This window comes from Nycticebus coucang, chromosome 24 (assembly GCF_027406575.1).
Source record: "Nycticebus coucang isolate mNycCou1 chromosome 24, mNycCou1.pri, whole genome shotgun sequence".
NCBI lineage: Eukaryota > Metazoa > Chordata > Mammalia > Primates > Lorisidae > Nycticebus > Nycticebus coucang.
In genome coordinates, this window is record NC_069803.1 from 26,881,785 (window position 1) to 26,907,798 (window position 26,014).

At 45.6% G+C, this 26,014-nt stretch overlaps 1 protein-coding gene across 1 annotated transcript in view; it reads left to right on the forward strand.

The window, feature by feature from the left end:
- The first annotated feature begins 20,687 nt into the window (after positions 1-20,687).
- Positions 20,688-26,014, forward strand: part of SCARA3 (scavenger receptor class A member 3) — a 29,196-nt gene continuing 23,869 nt past the window's right edge. Inside the window, exon 1 of the mRNA XM_053578700.1 lies at positions 20,688-20,986. Coding sequence (XP_053434675.1) covers positions 20,980-20,986 — 7 coding nt within the window. The 5' untranslated portion in view covers positions 20,688-20,979. The remainder of the gene's footprint in view (positions 20,987-26,014) is intronic.

Consider the following 26,014-nt stretch of genomic DNA (forward strand, 5'->3'; position numbering starts at 1 on the left):
TATGGCACTATAGTGGTGGCCTTGAAATTCCTAATAGTTTTTGAAGGAGGGGCCCTGCATTTCCGTTTTTCACTGGGCCTTGCCAATGAGGCATCCAGGTCTTTGTCCAGAGGAGTTCACTCATAACAAGGGCCCTGAGTGCCTGAGTTCCTTCTTCCCAGGGCAAGGAGCATTAGCTGTCCCAAACACCCCTCCATTTTCCAGGAAGGGAAAGTCCAGACACCCCAGAGGGGAAGCTACTTCTTGGGGAAGAAGCTGGGCTGCTGGCTGGAATGTCTGAGCTCCAGGAGAGAGGGCAAGGGGCTGACAATCTCTCCTGCGTGAGTGGGGGAGATGGGTGGGCCCAGCTGCAGGTGTAGGCAGCCTGATTTGGGGTAGCTGACTGTATGTAAAGGGTTGAGTTTTCCTGTCCACCTATGGAGACCCAGCGTGGAGCCTGAGTCCCTGGCTGCCCAAGGTCCAGGGGCCACTAGGACCCCAACCCTTTTCAGAAGTCAGCCTTAGGGGAATGTTTCAGGACTGAAAAAGACCCTTGGCCTATGTTCTGGAAAGTTTGACCACAGTCTTAGCCTGCCCCAAGGCACTGGGTGGCTTTGGATCAATCACGCCTCAGTTTCTTCATCTGGACATTGAGGACTCTGGAATGTGTCGCCTCTAAGGTCCCCTTCAACCTAAGCTTGATACAATGCCAGGCATAAGATCACCAGCCCAGAAGAAAAAAAATCCAGCAAGGACTTGGAACAATACTTGTCCCCAAGAAGAGACTTGTCTTTATTTTCCTTTAACAAAAACAAAAAAAAGGTCTCATTATCAGGAACAGCTTCTTTTTCTGTGGGAAGTGACTCCTCCATAGACTATCAGTATCTGAGGTCAGAAGAGTTGTTTGGGGACTCTCTCCTTGTAACTTTTCTGTTCTGTAGCTCCCCCAGCATCCGGTGCAAGAGGCATTCATCTACTCTAGCTATATTTTTGAAAATGGGATTTTGAAGGTCAGGCAGGGAAGATCTACTTCAGTCAGCTGAAGGAGGGTGAGGGAGGAGAGGAAGAAGAGATTTAGGAGAAAACAGCATGATTCATGGTCATGCCTGTGATCCCCTGGGAATGAGTACTTGATTACTCTAGCTTCAAAGCAAACAAGGTTCAGAAAATGAAACTTTAATTTTTTTTAAAGTGTGAAATTTGAAAGGGTAAATTTTAGATTTTTAATGTTCTAAGTAGGTCATGGAGATGGACTGGTTGAGCCCTCACGCACGATTTGAGCCCCACACCAGGCAGTTATCCTGCCTGTGTTTGAATGTCACCAGTACCAGCAAGTTCACTACTCCCCAAGCAACCAGTTCTCTACTAAAGTGGGTGACAGAGTTAGGGGCTTCTTTGGTTGAGTCACTGTCTGGCTCCTATAAAAAACGGATCCTGAGCCCAGTTCTGTCCTTTGGAACCACATAGAAAAAAATCCACCCCGTCTCTCACCTGCGAGCCCTTCTGGTATCTGAAGGCAACTTAGTCTGCATCTCTCAGTGAGATGTAGCTCCTCACCTAATCACATGTAGATTTCCTCCAACCTTTGGCCTCTCCTAAAACCCTGGGCCCAGCACTGGCCTGCCAATGCCTGAGCACGGAGCACAGCAGGAGCACCCCTCTGTCCCCATAAACCCGCCAAACAAGCTCTGTCCAGATGCTGAGTCACTGGGCTGATTGAATGCATCATCATTTTGGCAGGTGTGTCTCTTTGTACAGCTGGGTTTTAGACTGATGTCTTTCCTTGGATTGGTTGGGGCCCCTGGGAGGGGCAAAGAGTGGGTCAAGTAAAGAGCTTTCTGTGTATCCGTTTACCTCTTTAGGCTTTACCCACCATCTCAGTCTGCTCAAATGTCTCCTGGCCTGGTTTGCTACCCAGTGTCACTGTTATATACCCCCATTCCTGCCTTTGTTCAGCTCAGTGAAACTGGCCCGACAGCTCAACCACCACTGATACAGTTAGAACAAATTAGAAATGGGCAAAGGCAGTATCTTGTGGCCTGTAATTAAGAATCATTCTCCAAGGTTGAGGGGAGGGAGAGGCTGGCCAACAGGTACAAAGTTACAGTTAGCTAGAAAGACCAAGTTCTGGTGTCCTATTGCACAGCAGAGTGCTTGTAGTGAACAAGGATGCATTGTGTATTTCATAGCTAGAAGAGAGAACTTCGAATGTTCTCACCACAAAGAAAGGATAAATGTTTGAGGTGATGAATTTGCTAATTACCCTGATTTGATCATTATGCAATGTACACATGTATCACAACATCACATTGTATCCCAAATAAGTGCAATTATCATGTGTTGATTGAAAATAAAAAATAGAATCATTCTCTAGGCTGTACTTATTGAATGGGTATGTACATTCAGTCAGTTATAGATTTATTGATAAAATAATGGCTAACAAAATCATGTTCGATAAAATCAGGCCAGAGTTGACACAGAGGTATTCTGATTGCTTTTTCCAGGCCTTCCTGAAGTTCAGAAACATTCACTCCATCAGCTGGTCCCCTTCATCTTCCCATTTAAGATCTTTTAGGAAGAGGTTTGAGGCTAGCCAATCCTAAATTGCCCATGGTGGGCCTGTAAAATGTTACTTACACTGTCTTCAGTATTACTCATGCTCTTAACTGGCAATGTTGACAATATTTCACTAAGTTGCTTAACTCTGATCTTTAGCTCCAACTGTTAAGTGAATGAACCTTCAAAAAAAGAAAAGATTGGAGCAAGATCTGCCTCAAGTCCTAGCTTCCAACTACCCCTTATTTTAGATCAGTGGTTTTCAGTGGAGCTACCCAAGGGCCACACATCACCTGAGGGCTTTGCAAATTACCACTGCCTGAGACCCACCTCCAGAGGTTGTGATGGAAATCATTGGGGGTGCAGCTGGAGCCTCAGGAGTTTCAAAACTCTCCAAGTCATTTTTCCTGAGCCACCCAAGTTGAGGACCCCTGCTTCCAGAGTAACAAATTCCTGGCTGACACGCTAGTCCAGGTGATCCTCACTGCTTCTCTCTGCCTTTGTTAGAGTATTGGTGTCATTCTCAAGTTATAGAAAATGGGGAGGGAGGGTCAAAAGAATCTTAGGAAGTTTTCGTTGACATTGAAGCCAAAATCTGCCTTCTTATAGCCACATTTTGTCTTATTTCTAAGGCAATGTGTGATAAGTTGATGACCCCTCTACAAGACAGCCCTTCAAACATTTGAAAATCAATATTGCGTCTCAAGTTAAATGTATTTCCTTACAGTGAAAGGTCCTTTGCCCTCCTGGAACAAAGTGAGGCTTCACATGCCTCCTCTTACGTTGTAACACCCAGTGCTTCTCAGGTTGGTTTGAGCTGACCTCTGAGACAGGCTGTGGTGTCCACAAAGACACAGAAGCCGCTGGCTCTAGTTTTAATCAGAGATTCAGGAAGAAAAGTTAACATTTAGTGGGCACTCATCTTCCTTTTCCTCACTTCTTCCCCGCCCTCTTTTCTCCCTTCCTCTCTTTCTTTCTCTGTCTTATTTTTTTATTAACAACTCTTTTTTTAAAAACCATTTTTCCTTCCTCCCTTTATTTATTATTATTTTTTTTTTTTTTTTTTTTGCTGCAATTTGGCCGGGGCTGGGTTTGAACCTGCCTCCCTCAGTATATGGGGCCAGCACCCTACTCACTGAGCCACAGGTGCCATCCTCTTTCCCTGTTTTACTTTTGATCCTTTTTTAAATCTCCTCTTTTGAAAGCGAGTGGGTATCCATTTAATTTTTTTATTTTTTCTTTTTAATATGTAGAGATGGGTTCTTGCTCTGTTGCCCAGGCTGGTCTCAAATTCCTCCTGGCTTCAAGAGAGCTTCCCGCCTCAGCCACCCAAAGTGCTGGGATTACAGGTGTGAGCCGTAATCTGTGCCTGGCCAAGTGTTTATTTAAATCCACACATTTAGAATACGTGTGTGTGTGTGTGTGTGTGTGTGTGTGTGTGTGTGTATAAATAATGGACATTGCTTTTTTCTCTTTTTTTTTGTGTAGAGACAAAGTCTAACTTTATGGCCCTCGGTAGAGTGCCGTGGCCTCACACAGCTCACAGCAACCTCCAACTCCTGGGCTTAAGCTATTCTCTTGCCTCAGCCTCCCGAGTAGCTGGGACTACAGGTGCCCGCCACAACGCCCGGCTATTTTTTTGTTGCAGTTTGGCCGGGCCGGGTTTGAACCTGCCACCCTCGGTATATGGGGCCGGTACCCTACCCCGACTGAGCCACAGGCGCCGCCCGCTTTTTTCTCTTTTTAAAAAGATAAGTGTAAAATCATATAATACATATTGCTCTGCCATTTACTCTTTTCCACTTAATTAAATATTACGGTCCTCCCTCCAAGTCCATACACAGGTAGATCTAACCCATGCTCTTGAGTAGCTACACAGTATTTCATGAACATATTGTATTCAGCCATTCCCTTAGTCCAATTTTTCCTGCCACCCTGAGCAGCACAGCAGTAAAAGCCTTGTGCGTGCATTCTAATTTGTTAGTGCCAGTGTGTCTGTATATAAACTAGATCCTTAAATTGAGATTGCTGGATAAAAGAGAAGGTGTATTCTGCATTTACAAATTTTGCAAGATTGCTGTGACTATCACCCTCTCGGAGAATGACCATTCCCGAACAGTCATCGGGCTAAATGTTGTTGTCATTTTGAATTTTTGCCAATCTGGTGGATGAAAATGACATTTTGCCACCCTAATCTCTCTATATAGTTACTGTTTTCAACTTTTCTGTTTTTAAATGAAATTTCTTTTTCTGTGACTTCCCTATCCATATTGTTTGCTCATTTTATCAGGTTATTCATTCTTTTTTTTTCTATCATTTTACAGGAACTCTTTACATACATAGAGAAAGTAGCCCTTCATGCACTGTAGATGTTTTTTCTACCAAGTTATCATTTGTCTTTTACCTTTGATTATAGAGGCTTTTAAAATTTTTTATGTAAGTGACACCTTTTAATCATCTCTTTATAATTTCTGGATTTCCTGTCTTACTTAAGAATGTCTTTGTTGGGGCGGCGCCTGTGGCTCAGTGAGTAAGGCACTGGCCCCATGTACTGAGGGTGGCAAGTTCGAACCCGGCCCTAGCCAAACTGCAACATGAAAATTAGCCAAGTGTTGTGGCGGGTGCCTGTAGTCCCAGCTACTTGGGAGGCTGAAGCAAGAGAATGGTCTAAGCCCAAGAGCTGGAGGTTGCTATGAGCTGTGACGCCACGGCACTCTACTGAGGGTGACAAAGTGAGACTCTGTCTCTAAAAAAAAAAAAAAAAAAAGAACGTCTTCCTCTGGCTGGAAGATAGCTCTTCAACATTTCTTCAAGTTTTCTATTGTGCTAATTTTTGCAGTTCTTTTTTTGGCCGTGGCCGAGTTTGAACCCGTTACCTCCGACATATGGGGCTGCACCCTACTCCTCTGAGCCACAGGCACTGCCCCATTGTGCTAATTTTTATATTTAAGTATTTAATCAAAATGGAATTTATGAATTTGTGGTGTGTGTATCTAAGAGGAGGATGAGGGAGTGATCTAATTTCATTTTCTTTTTTTTTTTTCCAAGACCCAGAGTCTCACTTCATCACCCTCCGTAGAATGTTGAGTGCTATGACATCACAGCTCACAGCAACCTCCAGTTCTTGGGCTTAGGTGATTCTCTTTCCTCAGCCTCCCGAGTAGCTGGGACTATAGGCGCTCTCTGTAATGCCCGGCTATTTTTTTGTTGCAGTTTGGCCGGGGCCGGGTTCGAAACCGCCACCCTTGGTATATTGGGCCGGCGCCCTACCCACTGAGCCACAGGTGCCGCTCTAATTTCATTTTCACCCATATGTATAGCCAAGTATGCCAACGTGGTTTATCAAAAAAAGCCACCCTAATTGTGCTGAGTTGAAATGCCATTTTTTCATGTATGATGTTTCCTAAATAAACTTGGCTATATCTTAGGACTTTCTAGTCTATTCCTCCGATTTATTTCCTTATTCATGTATAATATATTGTTTTAATTACATAGCTTTAAAACAATATTTAATATTGATAAAGTAAGCTCTCCAGTATTCCATCCAAATCTTCTTGGCTATCCTTGGACATTAATTCTTCTATGTCGACTTTTCTTGCAGTTAAAAAAACAAACAAACCTGACATTGTAATTATAATTGCATTAAATTTACATTAGTTTTGGAGGAATTCACATTTTTATATTCATTATTCCTATTTAGGAGCATAACGTGTCTAGAATTAATTTAACTATTATTGCATTGCATATTATTAATATGCAAACTATTAATACGCATTCCATATTATAATGCATATTGTTTTTTTTATTGTTAAATCATAGCTATGTACATTAGTGCAATCGCCTGTACCCATTCTAAGATGCACCATAGATGTGGCCCCACCCATTACCCTCCCTCCACCAAAACCTCCCCCTCCCTTCCCCTTCCTTGGCCCTTTCCCCATAGTCTTGTGCTGTAGTTGGGTTATAGTCTTCATGTGAAAGCTATAATTTAGCTTCATAGTAGGGCTGAGTACATTGGATACTTTTTCTTCCATTCCTGAGATACTTTGCTAAGAAGAATATGTTCCAGCTCCATCCATGTAAACATGAAAGAGGTAAAGTCTCCATCTTTCTTTAAGGCTGCATAATATTCCATGGTATGAATGTATCACAATTTGCTAGTCCATTCGTGGGTCGATGGGCACTTGGGCTTCTTCCATGACTTAGCAATTATGAATTGGGCTGCAATAAACATTCTGGTACAGATGTCTTTGTTATATTGTGACTTTTGTCTTCTGGGTATAAACCTAGTAAAGGAATTATAGGATCGAATGGCAGGTCTATTTTTAGGTCTCTAAGTGTTCTCCAAACATCCTTCCAGAAGGAACGTACTAGTGGGCATTCCCACCAGCAGTGTAGAAGTGTGCCCTTTCCTCCACATCCACGCCAACATTTCTGGTTTTGGGATTTTGTTATGTGGGCTACTCTTACTGGGGTTAGGTGATATCTCAGAGTAGTTTTGATTTGCATTTCTCTGATGATTAAGGATGAGCTTTTTTTCATGTGTTTGTAGATTGTGCATCTGTCTTCTTTAGAGAAGTTTCTCTTTAAGTCCCTTGCCCACCCTGAGATGGGGTCACGTGTTCTTTTCTTGCTAATAAATTTGAGTTCTCTGTGGATTCTGGTTATTAGACCTTTATTGGAGGTATAACCTGCAAATATTTTCTCCCATTCTGAGGGCTGTCTGCTTGCTTTACTCACTATGTTCTTGGCTGTGCAGAAGCTTTTTAGTTTGATCAGGTCCCAGTAGTGTATTTTTGATACTGCTTCAATTGCCTGGGGAGTCCTCCTCATAAAATATTCACCCAGGCCGATTCCTTCAAGAGTTTTCCCTGCACTTTCTTCAAGTATTTTTATAGTTTCATGTCTTAAGTTTAAATCTTTTATCCAGTGAGAGTCTATCTCAGTTAATGGTGAAAGGTGTGGGTCCAGTTTCAATCTTCTACAGGTTGCCAGCCAGTTTACCCAGCACCCTTTGCTAAACAGCCCCACTGAATGTTTTTAATTGGCTTGTCAAAGATCAAATAACGGTAAGTAGCTGGATCCATCTCTTGGTTCTCTATTCTGTTCCAGACATCTACTTCTCTGCTTTTGTGCCAGTACCATGCTGTTTTGATCACTATGGATTTATAGTACAGTCTCAGGTCTGGTAGCGTGATTCCTCCTGCTGTGTTTTTATTGCTCGGTAATGTTTTGGCTATTCGAGGTTTTTTCTGATTCCATATAAAACGAAGTATTATTTTTTCAAGACCTTTAAAGTATGACAATGGAGCTTTAATAGGAATTGCATTAAAATTATATATTGCTTTGGGCAGTATGGACATTTTAACAATGTTGATTCTTCCCAGCCATGAGCATGGTATGTTTTTCCATCTGTTAACATCTTCAGCTATTTCTTTTCTTCAAGTTTCATAGTTCTCTTTGTAGAGAAGTTTCACGTCCTTTGTTAGGTATACTCCCAAATATTTCATCTTCTTTGGCACTACTGTGAAAGGAATAAAGTCCTTGACTGTTTTTTCGGCTTGGTTATTGTTGGTATATATAAAGGCTACAGATTTATGGGTGTTGATTTTGTAGCCTGAGACATTGCTATATTTCTTGATCACTTCTAAAAGTTTTGTAGTAGAATCTCTAGTGTTTTCCATATATACGATCATATCATCTGCGAAGAGTGAAAGTTTGATCTCTTCTCACCCTATGTGGATACCTTTGGTCGCCTTTTCTTCCCTAATTACAATGGCTAAAACTTCCATTACAATGTTAAAGAGCAATGGAGACAATGGGCAACTTTGCCTGGTTCCTGATCTAAGTGGAAATGATTTCAATTTAACTCCATTCAATATGATATTGGCTGTGGGTTTGCTGTAGATGGCCTCTATTATTTTAAGAAATGTCCCCCCAGACACATCATAATCAATTTCAGTAAAGTTAATATGAAGGAGAAAATTCTGAAAGCTGCCAGACAAAAGAAAACCATTACCTACAAGGGGAAGAATATCAGAATAACTGCCGATCTCTCTGCTGAAACCTTTCAAGCTAGAAGAGGATGGTCATCGACTTTTAATCTCCTCAAACAAAATAACTTTCAACCCAGGATCCTGTACCCAGCTAAACTGAGCTTCGTTTATGACGGAGAAATTAAATACTTCAATGACATTCACATGTTGAAGAAATTTGCCACAACTAAACCAGCTCTCCAGGACATTCTTAGACCTATCCTCCATAAAGACCAGCATAATTCTCCACCACAAAAGTAAACCCACCCAAAAAATTTTTGATCAAATTCCAACTTCCATAGTTGCAAAAGGATTAAAAATGTCCACTGGTCTCTCGAAAGACTTATCAATATTCTCAATTAATGTGAATGGTTTAAATTGTCCTCTAAAGAGGCATAGGTTGGCAGACTGGATACAAAAACTCAAGCCAGATATCTGCTGCATCCAAGAATCGCATCTTACATTAAAAGACAGATGTAGACTCAAGGTGAAGGGATGGTCATCTATACTCCAGGCAAATGGAAAGCAGAAAAAAGCAGGCATTGCAATCCTGTTCGCAGACTCAATAGGCTTTAAACCAACCAAAATAATTAAGGATAAGGATGGACACTTCATATTTGTTTTTTGTTGTTGTTTTTTGAGACAGAGTCTCAAGCTGTCGCCCTGGGTAGAGTACCGTGGCATCATAGCTCACAGCAACCTCCAACTCCTGGGCTCAAGCAAGTCTCTGCCTCCGCCTCCCAAGTAGCTGGGACTACAGGTGCCTGCCACAACGCCCGGCTATTTTTTGGTTGCAGCCGTCATTGTTGTTTGGCAGGCCCTAGGCTGGATTCGAACCTTGCAGCTCAGGTGTATATGGCTGGTGCCTTAGCCACTTGAGCCACAGGCGCCAAGCCTGGACACTTCATATTTGTTAAAGGTAATACTCAATATGATGAAATCTCAATTATTAATATTTATGCACCCAACCACAATGCACCTCAATTTATAAGAGAAACTCTAACAGACATGAGCAACTCGATTTCCTCCACTACCATAGTAGTTGGAGATTTTAACGCCCTTTTAGCAGTCCTGGATAGATCCTCCAGAAAGAAGCTAAGCAAAGAAATTTTAGATTTAAACTCAACCATTCAACATCTGGACTTAACAAACATCTACAGAACATTTCATCCCAACAAAACTGAATACACATTCTTCTCATCAGCCCACGGAACATACTCCAAAATTGACCACATCCTAGGCCACAAATCTAACCTCAGCAAATTTTAAAAAATAGAAATTATTCCTTGCATCTTCTCAGACCATCATGGAATAAAAGTTGAACTAAATAACAACAGGAACCTGCATACCCATACAAAAACATGGAAGCTAAACAACCTTATGCTGAAGGATTAGATGAGATTAAGAAAGAAATCACCATATTTTTGGAACAAAACAACAATCAAGACACAAATTACCAGAACCTCTGGGATACTGCAAAGGCAGTCCTCAGAGGGAAATTTACACCACTGCAAGCCTTCCTCAAGAAAACGGAAAGAGAGGAAGTCAATAACTTAATGGAACATCTCAAGCAACTGGAGAAAGAAGAACACTTCAACCCCAAATGCAGCAGAAGAAAAGAAATAACCAAAATCAGAGCAGAATTAAATGAAATTGAAAACAAAAGAATTATACAACAGACCAATAAATCCAAAAGCTGGTTTTTTGAAAAGATCAATAAAATAGATAAACCTTTGGCCAACCTAACCAGGAAAAAAAGAGTAAAATCTCTAATTTCATCAATCAGAAATGGTAATGATGAAATAACAACAGACCCCTCAGAAATTCAAAAAATCCTTAACGAATACTACAAGAACTCTACTCTCACAAATATGAAAATCTGAAAGAAATCGACCAATACCTGGAAGCACACCACCTACCAAGACTTAGCCAAAACGAAGTGGAAATGTTGAACAGGCCTATATCAAGTTCTGAAATAGCATCAACTATACAAAATCTCCCTAAAAAGAAAAGCCCAGGAGCTGATGGCTTTACATCAGAATTCTACCAAACATTTAAAGAAGAACTAGTACCTATACTACTAAACCTCTTCCAAAATATAGAAAAAGAAGAAATATTACCCAGCACATTCTACAAAGCAAACATCACCTTGATCCCCAAACCAGGGAAAGACCCAACAAGAAAAGAAAATTATAGACCAATATCACTAATGAATATTGATGCTAAAATACTCAATAAGATCCTAACAAACAGAATCCAATGACACATCAAAAAAATTATACACCATGACCAAGTCGGATTTATCCCAGGGTCTCAAGGCTGGTTCAATATACGTAAATCTATAAATGTAATTCAACACATAAACAAACTTAAAAATAAAGACCATATGATTCTTTCAATTGATGCAGAAAAAGCTTTTGATAATATCCAGCATCCCTTCATGATCAGAACACTTAAGAAAATTGGTATAGAAGGGACATTTCTTATAATGCATATGGTTATATGCATTGTAAATGCATTCTTAATATAATTTTAGATAGCACCTCCTACCTCCAATACAGAAAAACCATTATTATTATATATTAAAACAAATATGGCTTCATTGACATATGGCATGCAACTTTTATATGCGTTTTTTTAAACAAAAGGAAAACTTCAAAAAATATTTTTGCTACTTCTATCATTATGGCAATGAAAAAATTTTTAAACCCTGACTGTGACTATTATACCAAAATGTATCATTGTAATTCAAACATTTTTCTCTCTTTGGTCTGAATTGGACTCCCGTCTTAGTCTGTTGTCTATTGCTTACAACAGAAAACCTGTCACTGGATAATTTATTTTTAAACAGGAATTTAGTTTTTACAGTGATAGAGGCCGAGAAATCCACAGTTGAGGGGCCACATTTGGTGAGGGTCTTCTTGCTTGTGGGGACTCTTCAGCAGGGCACACGGGGGCACGAAATACACAGAGGTGACACAGGGCATCATGGAGTGAATAGACTCGTCATGCTAGCTCAGATGTCTCTTCCTCTTATAAAGCCACCACTGCAAATGCCCATTCATTCATTACCCCCTTTAACCCATTAATCCATAAATCTCCTCAAAAAAGCCCTACTTCTCAAAACTGCCACAGTGAGGATTAAGTTTCAACATGAGGGTTTGGAGGGGACAAATATTCACTCCTTAGGATCTCCCATTTTATAAGATACAGCCTAGCATGCAGTAGGTGCTTAATACATGCTTCCTAAATCACCCAAATTAACTTTTCAGTTAGCATGGCCTCAGATTCTATTTATTTCTCAGTAGTCTCACCAAAGTTTGGGTTCATAGCAAAGCTGTGATCACTATGAAGACAGGAAACTCAGCTCCTGGCTACATGTTCAAAATACATTTATTTAATAAATGAACAAAAGCCATGAATGGCCAAATATCAACTAGATCTTTTTCTGTGAATTATTAAACTTCATCCTTTATTAGTGCAACTGATGGTGAATCTAGATATGGGTTTAAATTGCTCTCTCCTGAATTGTAGCTAATTGGTGCACTGTAGCCCCTTATCAAGCTTGTTCTTAATTTTGTTCTCCCAGGTTTTCTGTTTCTAAAGATGAGAATCTCACTGTGTTACTCTCTGGATGTAAATGAAAAAAGAAGGAGCTTTGATAATCTGTACATATGCCTAGGCTGAACTCAAATTCCTGGCTCAAGCGATCCTCCTGCTTCAGCCTCCCAAGTAGCTGGGATTGCAGGCACGGACCACCACACCTGCCTTTTTCCATTTTTTTTTTGCAGTTTTTGGCCAGGGCTGGGCTTGAACCCGCCACCTCCAGCATATGGGGCCAGCGCCCTACCTCTTTGAGCCATAGGCACCACCCTCCTTTTTCCTTTTTTTTTTTTTTTTTTTAGAGATAGAGTTTCACTTTATCGCCCTCGGTAGAGTTCTGTGGCATCACACAGCTCACAGAAACCTCCAACTCCTGGGCTTAGGCAATTCTCCTGCCTCAGCCTCCCGAGTAGCTGGGACTACAGGCACCGGCCACAACGCCCGGCTATTTTTTTGTTGCAGTTTGGCCGGGGCCGGGTTTGAACCCGCCACCCTCGGTATATGGGGCTGGCACCTTACCGACTGAGCCACAGGCGCTGCCCCCTTTTTCCATTTTTAATTGAGAAACAACTAAAACTGGACTTCTCATCTCTACCCAGAGCATGGATAGAAATGTTCATCAGGACCATTCTGATCACTTTAAAAGCCCAACCAGTTGAAGACATTCTGTAAAGAAATTCCCACGTACCAAGTCCTTTGGCAAATATCTTCCCTAAAAGCAATCCTGCTCCTCCAGCTCTGGTCATTTCATTTTAATATACAAAATGAGGCCGAGCACAGTGGCTCACACCTATAATCCTAGCACTCTGAGAGGCCCAGATGGGTGGATTGCTTGAGCTCACGAGTTCAAGACCAGCCTGAGCAAAAACAAGACCCAATCTCCACTAAAAATAGAAAAACTGAGGCAAGAGGGTTGCTTGAGCCCATGAGTTGGAGGTTGCTGTGAGCTATGACACCATGACGCCACGGCACTCTACCCAGGGCAACAGTTTGAGACTCTGTCTCAAAAAATAAATAAATAAAATAAAATAAAAATATAAGTGAAAGGATACACAACATTTCCCCATCCTATTTGTAGTAATATAAATTGTGGGACTTCCCAAGTGCCCATCAACCCACGAATGGACTAGCAAATTGTGGTACATGTATACCATGGAATATTATGCAGCCTTAAAGAAAGATGGAGACTTTAACCCAACTATAGCACAAGACTATGGGGAAAGGGCCAAGGAAGGGGAAGGGAGGGGGGAGGTTTTGGTGGAGGGAGGGTAATGGGTGGGGCCACATCTATGGTGCATCTTAGAATGGGTAGAGGCGATTGCACTAATGTACATAGCTATGATTTAACAAAAAAAAAGAAAAAAATTGTGGGACTTCCTGCAGGGAGCACCTTCCATTGTCATTCAATTAAAAGAGTCTCTTCTGGGTGGCTCCTGTGGCTCAAAGGGGTAGGGTGCCGGCCTCATATGCCAGACTTGGCGGGTTCAAACCCAACCCTGGTCAAAAACTGCAAAAAAAAAAGAGCCTCTTCCTTCCTACATATCATCAAGTCTCCTTTTTTCATTTACATCCAGGCCCAAATAAAGCCAGTCACGTTCATGCCGAATTTATAATTGATTCAGATAAACAATCTAGGTAGTCTATTTTTGCTAGGGTGTTATTATATTAATATGGAAGATTTGCTTAAGAATATAAAACATCTTTTGTAATTAAACTATTTTTCTGAAAACTTCATTCTGTAATTACAGAGTTTAGAAAACAAGGTATTAGTTTAACTATATGGAGTCTCCTTTTAGAATTTCTTAGGCCAGAAAAGTTCCTGACACATAGCATCACTTGCTGGTAGAGAGTGGTATTGCAAGTCACTTCTTGGCCATTATAATACTTAAAAATTCCAGGATTGGTAAATCACAAGAGAGGCAAGAATCTAGATGTGGTAGATATCATAGGGGAATTTAGGAGAGGAAGCAGCAGAAGAATGGAGACTTCAGAATTGTGAAAACATCACACAGTTCAGAGAACGGGCTTAAAAAGATCAGTTTAACCCTTATCTGTATAAGTCTTCAATTGAGAATGTTGATGCATTTTTTTCCCAGGACATTCTATTTCTTATTTTATTTATTTATTTATTATTTTTAGAAATGAGGATCTTGGTACATTGCTCAGGATGGGCTCAAACTCCTTGGATCAAGCGATCTTCTTGCCTCAGCCTCCTGAATAGCTGGGACCATAGGCACCTGCCACCAGGAATAGCTTTTTTATCATTTTCAATTGAAATTAATAAAGAATAGGGTTTAACTTTTTGCTACAGAACCAGATTTGTTGGAACATTATTGTGGAATACCCTTGATTGGCCTTCTGTGTCTTCTCAAAAATATTTTGCTCTTTAGCTTTCAAAGCGGTAATAATTTGGAAGAAACCAAGATAGCAACACAGTCTGGAGTTTAATTCCATGGCATTATAGAGTTCATTAAGGGAGAAAAGGTGAAACCTGCCAAGGTCTGGATTGAGGAGGGGCTTATTAGTGAACTTCAGGGCTCACCAACATCCTTCTTTCTCCCCCCTTCTTCATGGTAACCAAGCCAAAGGATATTTCCTCCCTGCCTTGCCCATTGGTTGAAGCCATTGAGTTGAGGTCTGGCTAATGGAAGGAACATGACTGATGGTGACTGTGTGCCTCCTCCAGGCCTGTGCCCCAATCATATTCATCACACACTCCTCCAATCTCTCTTTCCCATCTACCACAATCATGGAGGATACATATTAAAGATGGTAGCACCACAGAGGAAAGGACTCTAGATTCCTGAGTCACCATCCAGAAGAGAGATAGCCAACCTGCAATGGATTGTGATATGAATGAGAAATAAGCAATCATTGTGCTGTCATTAAAATCGTGCAGTCACTTGTTAGAGCTCGTGCTACCAACTCTAGAAATTGATATCTTGAAATGAAATACCATTACAATAACAAAGTAAATATGTAAATAATGCACAGCAGGAGGTTATGCAATGGCAAAAACATTGGTAGTTAGCAGACCCTGTGCTATTTCCTACTCAGTCGGCAGGCTTTGGGGGAAGAATCTAAGCCCAAGTGTGTGTTCTCTGCTGTTGCTGGTATTTGGCAGAAACAACACAAGAAAGAAATGTGCTTGGGAAAAGTGGCTGGTTTGCAAAGAGAAACGAGAGGGAACAAACACTCCAGAAAATTTAAGCCTGAGAGAGAGGAAAATACCAACCTGCTTCTAGATCCCGAATAGCAGAAGGAGATTGGAGAGGATTTCCGCATGCAAGGCCAATTTAGACCTAGCCAGGTGAAACAATTAGATTAACGATGAGGCCTTCCCAGTCAAGTCTAATAGCATCAAGGCAGCTACCTGTCCTTAAAGAGAGGAGACAAAAACATAAATATGCAGGTTTAGGAAACAGCTAGAAAAACACTCTGGGTGTGGGTGTGGTCACTGGCCCATGGAAGCAAATAGATGAGATTTTGCCAAAATTTTGGGAGTCTTTCATTGCCCACAAAGCCAGCTTTGTGGCCAAAAGTCTGTGCCCAGACTTTTACCTGTCCCTTAACTGTCCTTGACTATTGGAGCTGACACAGCCTTGCTCCAGGAAAACGTGGGCTGTGAGAATTAAGGAGCCCTCGGGAATGGTGACTCAGCAGTAACCATGTGTCCAAAGAGGATAGCAGACCAGCATGCATCCTCCAGAGGGTACGGCCTGTCATCTGACAGACAGGAGAGCTCCTCCAGGGATCTGAATCAAGACTTAAGCAAAGGATTTCCCCCACCCCGGAGTCAGGGGTCTTCACAGCATACATGGGATCTCAATACTTCCATGGACAGACTCTGTGTTATTATTCCCTTTTCTAAATGGGCATTTTTATTGTGGTTAGCTGATCCGTGCTCTCCACTTTACACGGAGCCACCTGACAAAAAAGACTCACACAAAGAGCCTGGAATTCCAGCTCCATGCAATGGCCAGGCAGGAATTTGAGTTGCCCCCATGGCGGGGAAGGGTGTACTTTATATGGGAAAAGAAGAGAACAAACAGATGCCTGGAAGATGAACTATACAGAGAACGCTGGTGCCCACTGATGCGTCCTTCTCCTCCCCTTCCAGGGCACGTGGCTACCTCTATTTTCAAGCCCTCATGCTTTGACTGAGCTCTGGTTATCGGAATGTTGGAAGAAGTGCTGTACACACATACCACTTCCAGCCAGCCCACGAAATTCTATGCGTGATCTTCCATTCTCTCCTACTCTGTAGCAACCTTAGAGACTATTTACTGAAGATAGTGGTATATGACAAGATGGAATGTCCCTGGGTCCCTGAGTTGCCATTTGGAAGAGAACTACCCGACCCTTTTCGGATTGTGATGTATGAGTGAATAATAAACTTTTGCTGTATTAAGATAGAGGGATATGGGGATTGTCACTACAGCAATGAGTGCTATTTACACTGACTAGCATAAGGTTAGGAAATGCTTATATTTGGAAAATATACCAATAGGAGGAGCCAATAGAGAAAGAGAATTTAAAGTTTAGAAGGAGAACCAGAAATATGTAGGATCAGATAAACCAGAGAAGAGATAATAAAAAAGGAGCTGTCAACAATGACTGTGATAGTTAATTTCATGTGTCAACCTGAATAAGCCACAGTTCCCAGATGTTTGGTCAAATATTCTAGATATTTTTGTGAAGGTATTTTTTAGAAAGAGATTAACATTTAAGTCAGCAAACTGAGTAAATCAGATTACCTTCCATAATGTGGGTGGGCCTCATCCAATCAGGTGAAGGCCTTAGAGAAAAAAGACTGAGTTGCTCTGAGGAGGAGAGCATTCTGCCTCTGGATGTCCTTAGTACTTAAGCTGCAACAGGCACTCTTTGCTGGGTCTCCAGCCTGCCCTGCAAATTTTGGACATGGCAATCTCCATAATTTTTTTGGACATGGCAATCTCCATAATTTTACAAACCAAGTCCTTAAAACAATCTTTATTTCTATCTCTATTTGTATAACCTCCCTCGCTTTACCTACATCTATAACTGTAGAATTATAAAGAAATGTATACGTATATACATGAATCCTATTAGTTCCATTTTTCTAGAACTCTGACTAGTGCAGGTTAAATATGGATGAAGAGGTTAGAGAAAGAAGGATGTCTTCTCCCTAAAGCAGGAAAGAGAAAGGGAGACCTTTAAGGAGACTTTAAGGCAAGGGGCTGGGGCAAACTGAAATATTCTGAGCAAATAACACTCCTCCGAAGAGCCAAGGTGGACTTTCTTAATTGCATTTATACAGAGAGCGTTGGGGCATCAGGGATTCCATTTTCTGCACTCTCAATGGCCTCTGCATTTTGGCTATTTCCTTTGCCTTTCAACATAGTCTAGCTTCTGTGCAGCAGTCACCTGCCCCCAGCCAGCTCAAGTTAAAAATAGCACTAAGTATTAAGCAGGTCTGCCTTCCGGACCCCGTCCTACTCCAGCTGTGCTTCTGATCTAAAATCCCAGCTTGTGCCACATCCCAATGACCTCGTAATCTGTTCTCTCTCAGTTGATCCTGGGACCACCTCTGGCTGTTGAGCTCCCCCCAAAGGCTGGGGCAGCATCTCCTCCCTGCTCCTCCTTCAGTGATGGGGGCTGGCTCATCCCTTACCTCCTCTTACTGCCTCCTTTGTTATTAACATTGACCTCTGCTGTCTGCTAAATCTTCTCTTCTTTGTTGCCACCGTACAAGGCTGGGCCCGTCTCTCCAAAATCCTTTTGAAACTGGGGTTCATTTTCTGTACCTCTCCAGGGTCGGGGGCCTGCTCTGTTCATGCAGAGTCCATGTCCAATAAGACACCAGCGTTGTTTAATCACTGTGTCTACATTACTGTAACCCCCCAGGGCAAACCTGCACTGTTCACTCTCCCATCCCAGAAGGGCAAGAGCTGTGAGTCAGCACCCTTCACCCCAGGGTTAGGCCTTTTACCACCAACTAAAGAAAGCATAGATCTTTTTTTGTTTGTTTGTTCTTTTTTTAAATGAGGTAGGCTCTAATTTATTTTCTTTTCCTTATTGAGGTATCATAGTTGTACATACTTTGGGAGTACGTGTGATATGTTGATACATGTAAATAATGTATAGTGATCAAACCAGAGTACTAAGAATTCCATCACCTCAAACATTTATCTTTTCTTTGTGTTGAGAACATTCCAATCCTCTTCTAGCTATTTTGAAATACACAATAAATTTGTGTTAACTAGAATTTCCCTCCTGTGCTACTGAATACTAGAAAGTAATCATTCTATCTAACTGTATATATTTTTTTTTGTTTTTTTTTGCAGTTTGGCCAAGGCCAGGTTCAAACCTGCCACCCTTGGCATATGGGGCTGGCACCCTGCCCACTGAGCCACAGGTGCTGCCCTGTTTGTTTGTTTTTAGAGACAGAGTCTCACTTTGTCACCCTTGGTAGAGTGCCTGCCACAACACCCAGCTATTTTTTGTTGCAGTTTGGCGGGGGCCGGGTTTGAACCCACCACCCTTGGTATATGGGGCCAGCGCCCTACCCACTGAGCCGCAGGCGCCGCACCTAACTGTATGTTTTTACCCATCAGCCAAGTTCTCTACTTCCTCCTTCTCCTCTTCCCTCCCCATCCTCTACTCTCTATTTCCAGGAGATCCACTTTTTTAGATCCCATAGATGAGTGAGATTATGCAATATTTGTCTTTCTTTTTCATGGCCAAATAGTATTCCATTGCATGTCTGTGTCCTGTTTTCTTCATCCAGTACTCTGTTGAAGAACATCTAGGTGGAATCCATATCTTGGCTACTGTGAATAGTGCTGCAATAACATGGAGGGCAGGTGTCTCTTCCGCCTACTGGAATCTTTTCTTTTGGATATATGAACCCAGCAGTGGGATGGCTGGATCACACAGTTTTATTTTCATTTTTCTGAGGAAATTCCATACTGTTTTCCATAATAACTGGACTACTTTACATTCCCATATTTTTCTTTCTGTCAACAAATATTCAAGGACTTCCTGTGATGCAGTGTGGAACTCTGTGGCTGGATTTAGCTGCCTGGGTTCAAATCTCTACTCACTAGCTACAGGATTCTGAGCACATGATTCATCCCCTCCATGATTTAGTTTCCTCCTCCAAAAACTGAGGACAATCATGGTGCTTACCTCATAGGGCTGACGAGAGCATTAAAGAAGTTAACATACAGGTAACCTCAGATGTAAAGTCCCTTTGATGTGAATATCTCCCCAGTGTCTACAAAGCAGCTTTCCTGATCCAAGCCACCATCCTGGGAGACAGGCTCAGACCCAGATATTAATACAAGGTCACAGGAGTACATAATGACTCTTACCCTGATGTTTTCCCTAAACCTTGGTCTTCTCACCTGTAAAATGGGCAGGCATAGTTCCTCAAAGCTGTCATGAGGTTCTGCAGAGATAATGCAGGTAAGGCACTTTGCAAACTGGCATGGCAAGGTGGAGATGAGAGATGACCAGTGTTGCCTTTTCTGATCTGAAATTCCTAAACGGTGGTGGCTGTCCTTGGTGCCTTCTCTGCTCCCAGCTTAGGAGATAGTCTCTGTCCCCTTGGGCCTCACTTGCTTTTTACTCCAGCCTGAAACGGGGGTGGCGTGGAGGCCTTGGGGATGTGGCAGAGGGCTGACTGTGGCAATCAGGAGACCAGGCTGGACAGTCCCCAGTCTAGGGTCTTGTGTCTCCCTGCACGTTCTTCTCATGATGCTCGTCCACCTCTGTGTGGTCGCGTGCTAGCTTCTTGGCTCTGTCCACCAGACTGGGCGTGTGAAGCCTTCCTCACAGTACCCAAAGCTTGGGGCAGAGCCTGGTACCGGGCAGGTGCTCAGTAAATGTTTATTCAATCAACGAAAAATGACCGCAGGATCCAAAGGAGCGCTTAAGGCTGAGTCCCTGCTAGAGGTCACTTCCCATCAGATGTCACTGGCGCCTCCAGCAACAAAATCACAGAATCTGGGAGCGCTCCAGGTCCGGTTCTTTGGTGCAAAAAAACTAAAAATTGGAGCCGTGAAGTGGATGCTCAAAGTCACAGGATGCCCAGCAGGCGATCAACCGTCCCCACTTGCCTCGGACCTGGAGCTCTCCGCGCTAAAACAGGGACAGTCCTGAACGTTTGGAGCTGGGGCTGGAACCCAGAAATCCTTCCGCCAGGCCTTTTACCCCACAGACGGATGAGAATAACATGCAGGACTGAAATCTGGGGTCCCCGCCCCAGCCACGTGGCGGTCCCCATAGTGAAGTCGCCCTCTCCTGGGGCCTCCCCTTGCAGCCCGGCCCAGGCGTGTGGAGAACCCGGGCGGGGAGTACGCGGCGGGCCGGGTTCGAGGCCGGGCGCGGGCGGGCCGCGGGGCCCCGGCGGCGGCACAAAGAGGCCGGCCGCGGCAGTTTTGAAAATACCAAGGAAGTTGATCTGGGCCGGAGCCCAAGAAGTGACGAGGAGGGAGGAGGGAGAGGCAGGAGGAGGCCGGGCGCGGGCGCGGGGCGGCGGCAGACCTCTCCGGGCCCGGCGGGAAGCGCGGGCGGCGGCGGCGGCGGGATGCGCGCTCCGGGCGGCGGGGCGCGGCGCTAGGCGCCCGGCGGGGCGTCCCCGGCTGCGACCCCGCGGCCGTCCCCTCGGCCCGCCGCCGGAGCATGACTTTCCGCCCGAGCCCCACGGCCGGGGGCGGCGCGTAGGGCGGCGATCGGCGCCCCGGGAGGACCTGCCGGCCCCCGGCTCCACCGCAGCTCGAGCGCCCGCGCGGGGCCCTCCCGAGGCCCGGTAGGAGGGACCATGAAAGGTAAGCGGCGTGCGGCCCCGGTGGCAGCTCCCAGGCGACCCCGGCCTATAGGCGGGCGAGGGAGCCTCTGGGCTGTCTCCCTGCCGTTTAACCATCCCAAGAAAGGTCCTGGGAGGACAGGACGGAGCCCCTGAGTCCGGAGGGAGGAGAGCGGATTGGGAGGATGGGGTCGCTCACACGTGAGCTGCCCTTGGCGGTAGCTCTATCCTCACAAACAATCTTCAAGTCCAGAGAAGTTTCTGATCCCTTGAACCAGCCAGCGCAGAAAGGTGTCATAACTGGACTTCCCAGCAGCGTGGATCCCTGCCCTGAGGAGGTGTCCCCAGGCTCCTGCAGCTCCCATCCACATTGTTCCCCCAAGCGTCCCGCCTAGGGCTCTCCTCCCTTCCCCCAAAGAGACCTGCTGTGTCAGAGCCCCCCAGCACCCAGGCTCTGTCCCTCCCAACCTTTGAACTCTGCCTGACCTGTCCTTTGACTTCCTTGGGACAAGCAGCTGGGAAGGCCTGTGGTCCAGTGCAGGGGAGTGGGTGCCATCAGCAGCTGAGCATGTCATCATCAACCTGTAGTTGGTTTTTGAGATGGAAACAAAATCCGCAAGTGTCCACAGGGGACATTTCCAGGCTTGGATTTTTTGATGCCCAAGAGAGAGCACGGTTGATCTTCAAGCTCATTTTGAGACTAGAGCAGAAACAGACTTTGGAGCCATCCTATGAGATAGGGAGCCTTTGAGGTTTTTTAAATGCCCTTCTCTGGTGCTTTCAATAACCCTCCCAGAGAGCCCCCGGCAGATGCTTGTGTGCAGGCAGGGGACCCTCACCACCTCACAGACTTCAAAGTTGAAACTGAGAAGGGCCTTCCAGAGCCTCCCAGGGCCCTACACTATACTCTCAGGTGCTTCTGGTAGGTCGGGGGGCAGAGGACCTGTCTTTGTAGTATAAGGGCTGAGGGCTCTATGGAAGAAAGGGCCTGCCAGACAAAACTCTGACTCCACACAGTGCAGCCTCTGCACTGGGTAGTTGTGGAGACTGAGGCCCAGGCATTAGGGTGGCTTCATGAGTGTGCAGCCTGTGCCATCTCGCAGGGTCCCACCCTTAGCTTAATGCTCTGCTGATGCTGTCTAAAAATTCTCAATTTTTTTTTAAGACAAGGAAACCCCCCCTTTTTATTTCACAATGCCCCACAAATTACATCACTGGTCCTGTGGACAGGAGAAGTGACTTGCTTGAGTCACCGCAATCAAGGGGACAAGAGCCCAGGCCTCTTGGCTTCTAATCCAGAGTTCACCCGACTCTATGCTTCCTTCCCTCTGGCCTCAGGGACTTTCTGTCTCTGTGTCTGTGGCCCCACCATGTCCAGGGCTGTCCAGGAGCAGCTGAGCAGGTTATCATCAACCTCAGGGAGTTCCCTTGGTGGCAGTGGGGAGCACCCACCAAGCTCTTGCTGCCACAACCTCTGAGCTACACCCTCCTCCATCAGCAGGCCAGGACAGGACACGACCAGAATCCTCCAGCATGGCGTGAGGCCACATCCTAGCACAGGTGTCGGCTGCCCTGCCTTGGACGTGGATGGTGGTGGTCAGTGCTGTGTGTTTTTGGAGTGCTTTGGGCTCTGCCCATAACAGATGCTGTGAGACATGTCGTGAGGGATGGGCAGGCAGGGCCAGGATCCTGTGCCATGAGGACAAAAGAGCTGGCATGAAAGGAGAGTGTGTATTTAAGAGTAGGTGTCTAAAGAGGCCCTGTGGACTCGTGGCATCGGGTTCTGGGGCCTTCTTGCTTGTGAGGGGAGGCCAGACAGAAGCCTGAACCCTGACTCTTACCTCCTTTCCTGCTCAAAACCTCGGCCTCCCCACATGCCGGGTGGGATTTTCATCCACTGAGGCCTTGAGGGCTGCTTTTGTGTTCTTTCCTCCGTTCTCTGGGAAGCCCTCTGGGATCTCCCATAACATCCCAGGGAGCGCAGGCTGCAGAACTGGGGGAAGGTGGGGCTGTGTCCCAGCCAGGAGGGGCCGCCATCTCTACCTGTGATGGAAACGGCAGGGCAGACAGCAAATATTTGGCCTTGGAGATCTGCAGGATGTGAAAAACTAGGATTTTTCTCACCCGTGTGGAAAAACTAAAGTGCCCAGAAGCACAGGCGGGCAGCCCATTCCGGAAAAGCCTTCCCTGCGCCCCTCCAAAGGCCACTCTGATCTTCAAATTACATCTGCTGGCAAAGGCTCACACCCCCGCTCAAAGCAAACATGGTGATGTGATGTTTTATGGGGAGAAAGGGGCGTTGCAAGGACAGGATTTAAGAAAACATGCTTGTTGGGCCGCCCAACCCACCGGTGGCCAAGGTCCAGGGCCCACTCTGCCAGCAGAGCCATTTCCACCCAAGGCCCCTTCTGCCCCACGGCCAGCTGGCTGGGCCTCCCAGGCTGCCATATCTTTTCATGCAAGCTGGCACCTGGTCCCTGTCCCACATGCTTCTAGGGGAATCTTGGCTGTCACCACGAGTCCTCTAGTGACAGGCCCACCTCAGAGCTTCCCACTGGCCTGTCTGAGCCATTAGCAGTCACCTGTGGGATGCTTCCACACCTCCAGAGGGAGGGGACCTTGACATAGGAGCCCTCCCAGACCCCCAAGACACAGCCTGGTTCACCGTGAAGGTGACAGATTTGAGAATCAAAGACATGAACTCTAGTTCTGGCCTATCGTCTGTCCTCTCTGGACTGTTCTCCTGGGTGGTCCCTGAGTACCACTTGGGGAGTGGAAGTGACTCAGTGGAGTGGTGGCTGGAAGTGGGCCTGCGATATGGCCTCTCCTCTGCCCCTAATAGGCTTGTGCCCAGCCACAGTGAACAGGGCATAGCCAGAGTCACCGTTCCCCAAGTGTGGGTAGAACAGCCTCTCCCCAAGAATCAGAGAGCAGTGCCTACACCATGGGCCGGGTGGGCAGGGAGGGAAGGGGGCTGCCCACAGGGCTTGACTGGCTGGGAGGAGATATATTCACTTGGGGGGCAGGAGGGCCAGGTCGGGTCCTTCATAAAGCCTTAGCCTGTCCCCAGACCGCAGGGCACTGGAAGGAGCTGGAAGGGCTGGAAGAAAAGGAGCTAATGTGGTGAAAAGAGCCACCAGACAGCCCGACTCAGGGGGTCCCAGGGGCTTAGGTTGGAGATCGGCTTCAAATCCTCAGGCACCTCCCCCCCAACAGAAAGGCCAGCTACCAAGCTGAGGCCATTTCAATAACTGAAGACTCACATCCCAAACTTAACTGGAGAGAGAAGAAACAGCATTCTGCTTCTCCATGGCCTCCGTGGACAGCATGGCAGTTTCTGTGAAGGATGGGCACCTGCTCTGGGGGTTAGAATCAGTACACGGGGCAGCATGGCTGGCTTATGCCGCTCACATACACCCTGAGTGTGAGTTAAGTTTAGTTTAGTGTGTGTGTATGGAGAACACTGAAGTAGGAGGTCAGCCCCAGCCCTGTCCCAGACCAGCTTTATCACCGAGACAAAGTCACTGGTACTCCTGGGTCCCTGGGCTCAGTTCCCTTGTCCACATGGACTGGACGATCCCACAGTGCAGTATCCGCGTGTGAATGTCATGAGGGTTGGGGCTCTGCCTGTCCTTGGCACTCAGCGGGGTGTTTGTTACATCTGTTGGGTGTGTACCTCTCGGTGCCAGATGGGCAGGGATCCTTCAAGGCAAGAGTCCGCCTGTAGTGCCCCCAGAACCTCATGCAGGTATATGATGGAAGATGCAGCTTGTGTTTTAACCAACATGGATCAAGCAGTTGCCGGGTGCCAGGGTCTGTGTGTCTGCGTGCGTCTAATTAGCATAATGATGTGATGAAGAGCTCAAACACTGTCCTTTTCCTCAAGGAGCTTACCCTTTACTGGACTGGAATACTTAGGGTTTGTGCCAAATTGTTCAAAAAGACTAGAAGTGATAAATCTCCGAAGGGGGGTCCCGGGGAGGGGGTTAGGGTGGTGGATTCTCTTCCTCCCACTCTCCTGGGTGATTCTGTCGTCTCAGCCCTGGGTTCCTCAGTTCTCACTGGGCACCCGTCCCCTGGACAGTCACTCCCAGTCTCACAGATCGGACACATGGGAATAGGCTCATGCTGCCAGATTTACTGCTTTGAGCTCCAGACCCATGTTCCCAACGGGGTCCCCGGCCCTTCCAGGAGGAGACTTGCAGACATCTTCAAGGTCAGATGAGATACCTTTAGTTCCACCTTAGCCGAAGCTAAAAAGCTGGTTATTCTGGGATGTTACCTGCACCTTGGGGAGGAACCATGCTAGTCCTGAGACAGGAACTGAACACACAGTGGATTCAGTGGGCGTCCCCAGAGAAAGAGCCTTCCACGTGGGGTGGCTCATAAGGGCTTCAGGGAGGGGCGGAAGACTTGGATCTGGCCGTTCGGAAGAGGCAGGAAGTGGTGCTGGCAGAGGCTGGGTGTGAGGTCCTCGGGGAGGTGTGGTTAGTGGTGATGGTCAAAGATTGCCTGGAGTTGAGGGTTGACCCAGAGAAGCCCTCAGTGCCCCATAAAGGACTTCCGATTGTGTCATGTGGACAAGCCCTCCCCTGTTTGCCACTTCTCCCTTGAGGCGTTCTCATATGGCTTTAGCCCATGTTGGGGAATCTCTACTTCTGGAGAGTAGGAGGAAGAAAATGAACTTGTGGAAGGAGCGAAGGGGAGTGATCAGGGACAAAGGCAGAGAACTGTGATGGGAATGTCATGGGAAGTTCTGAGAGGGAGAAAAGACCCATCATGTTGAGTGTTGGTCATCAGCAGAGTTGGCCTTGAATTTGCTGATGAGGAGCAAGGCAGTTGGGTTGCATGGAGCAGAGGGGACCAAGTCGCACGGGGGAGGAACTAGGTAGCTGGAGAGAGAAGTGGGGCCTGGCATCAAGGACTTTCAAGGCAAGCATGGCCTGAGCTCAGTGGAAGGTAGAGTGACAGAAGAGAAGGGCATGGGGACCCTGGGACAGAGTGAGTGGAATGAGGGGAGACTCGCTGCAGAAAGAAGCAAGGTTCTCTG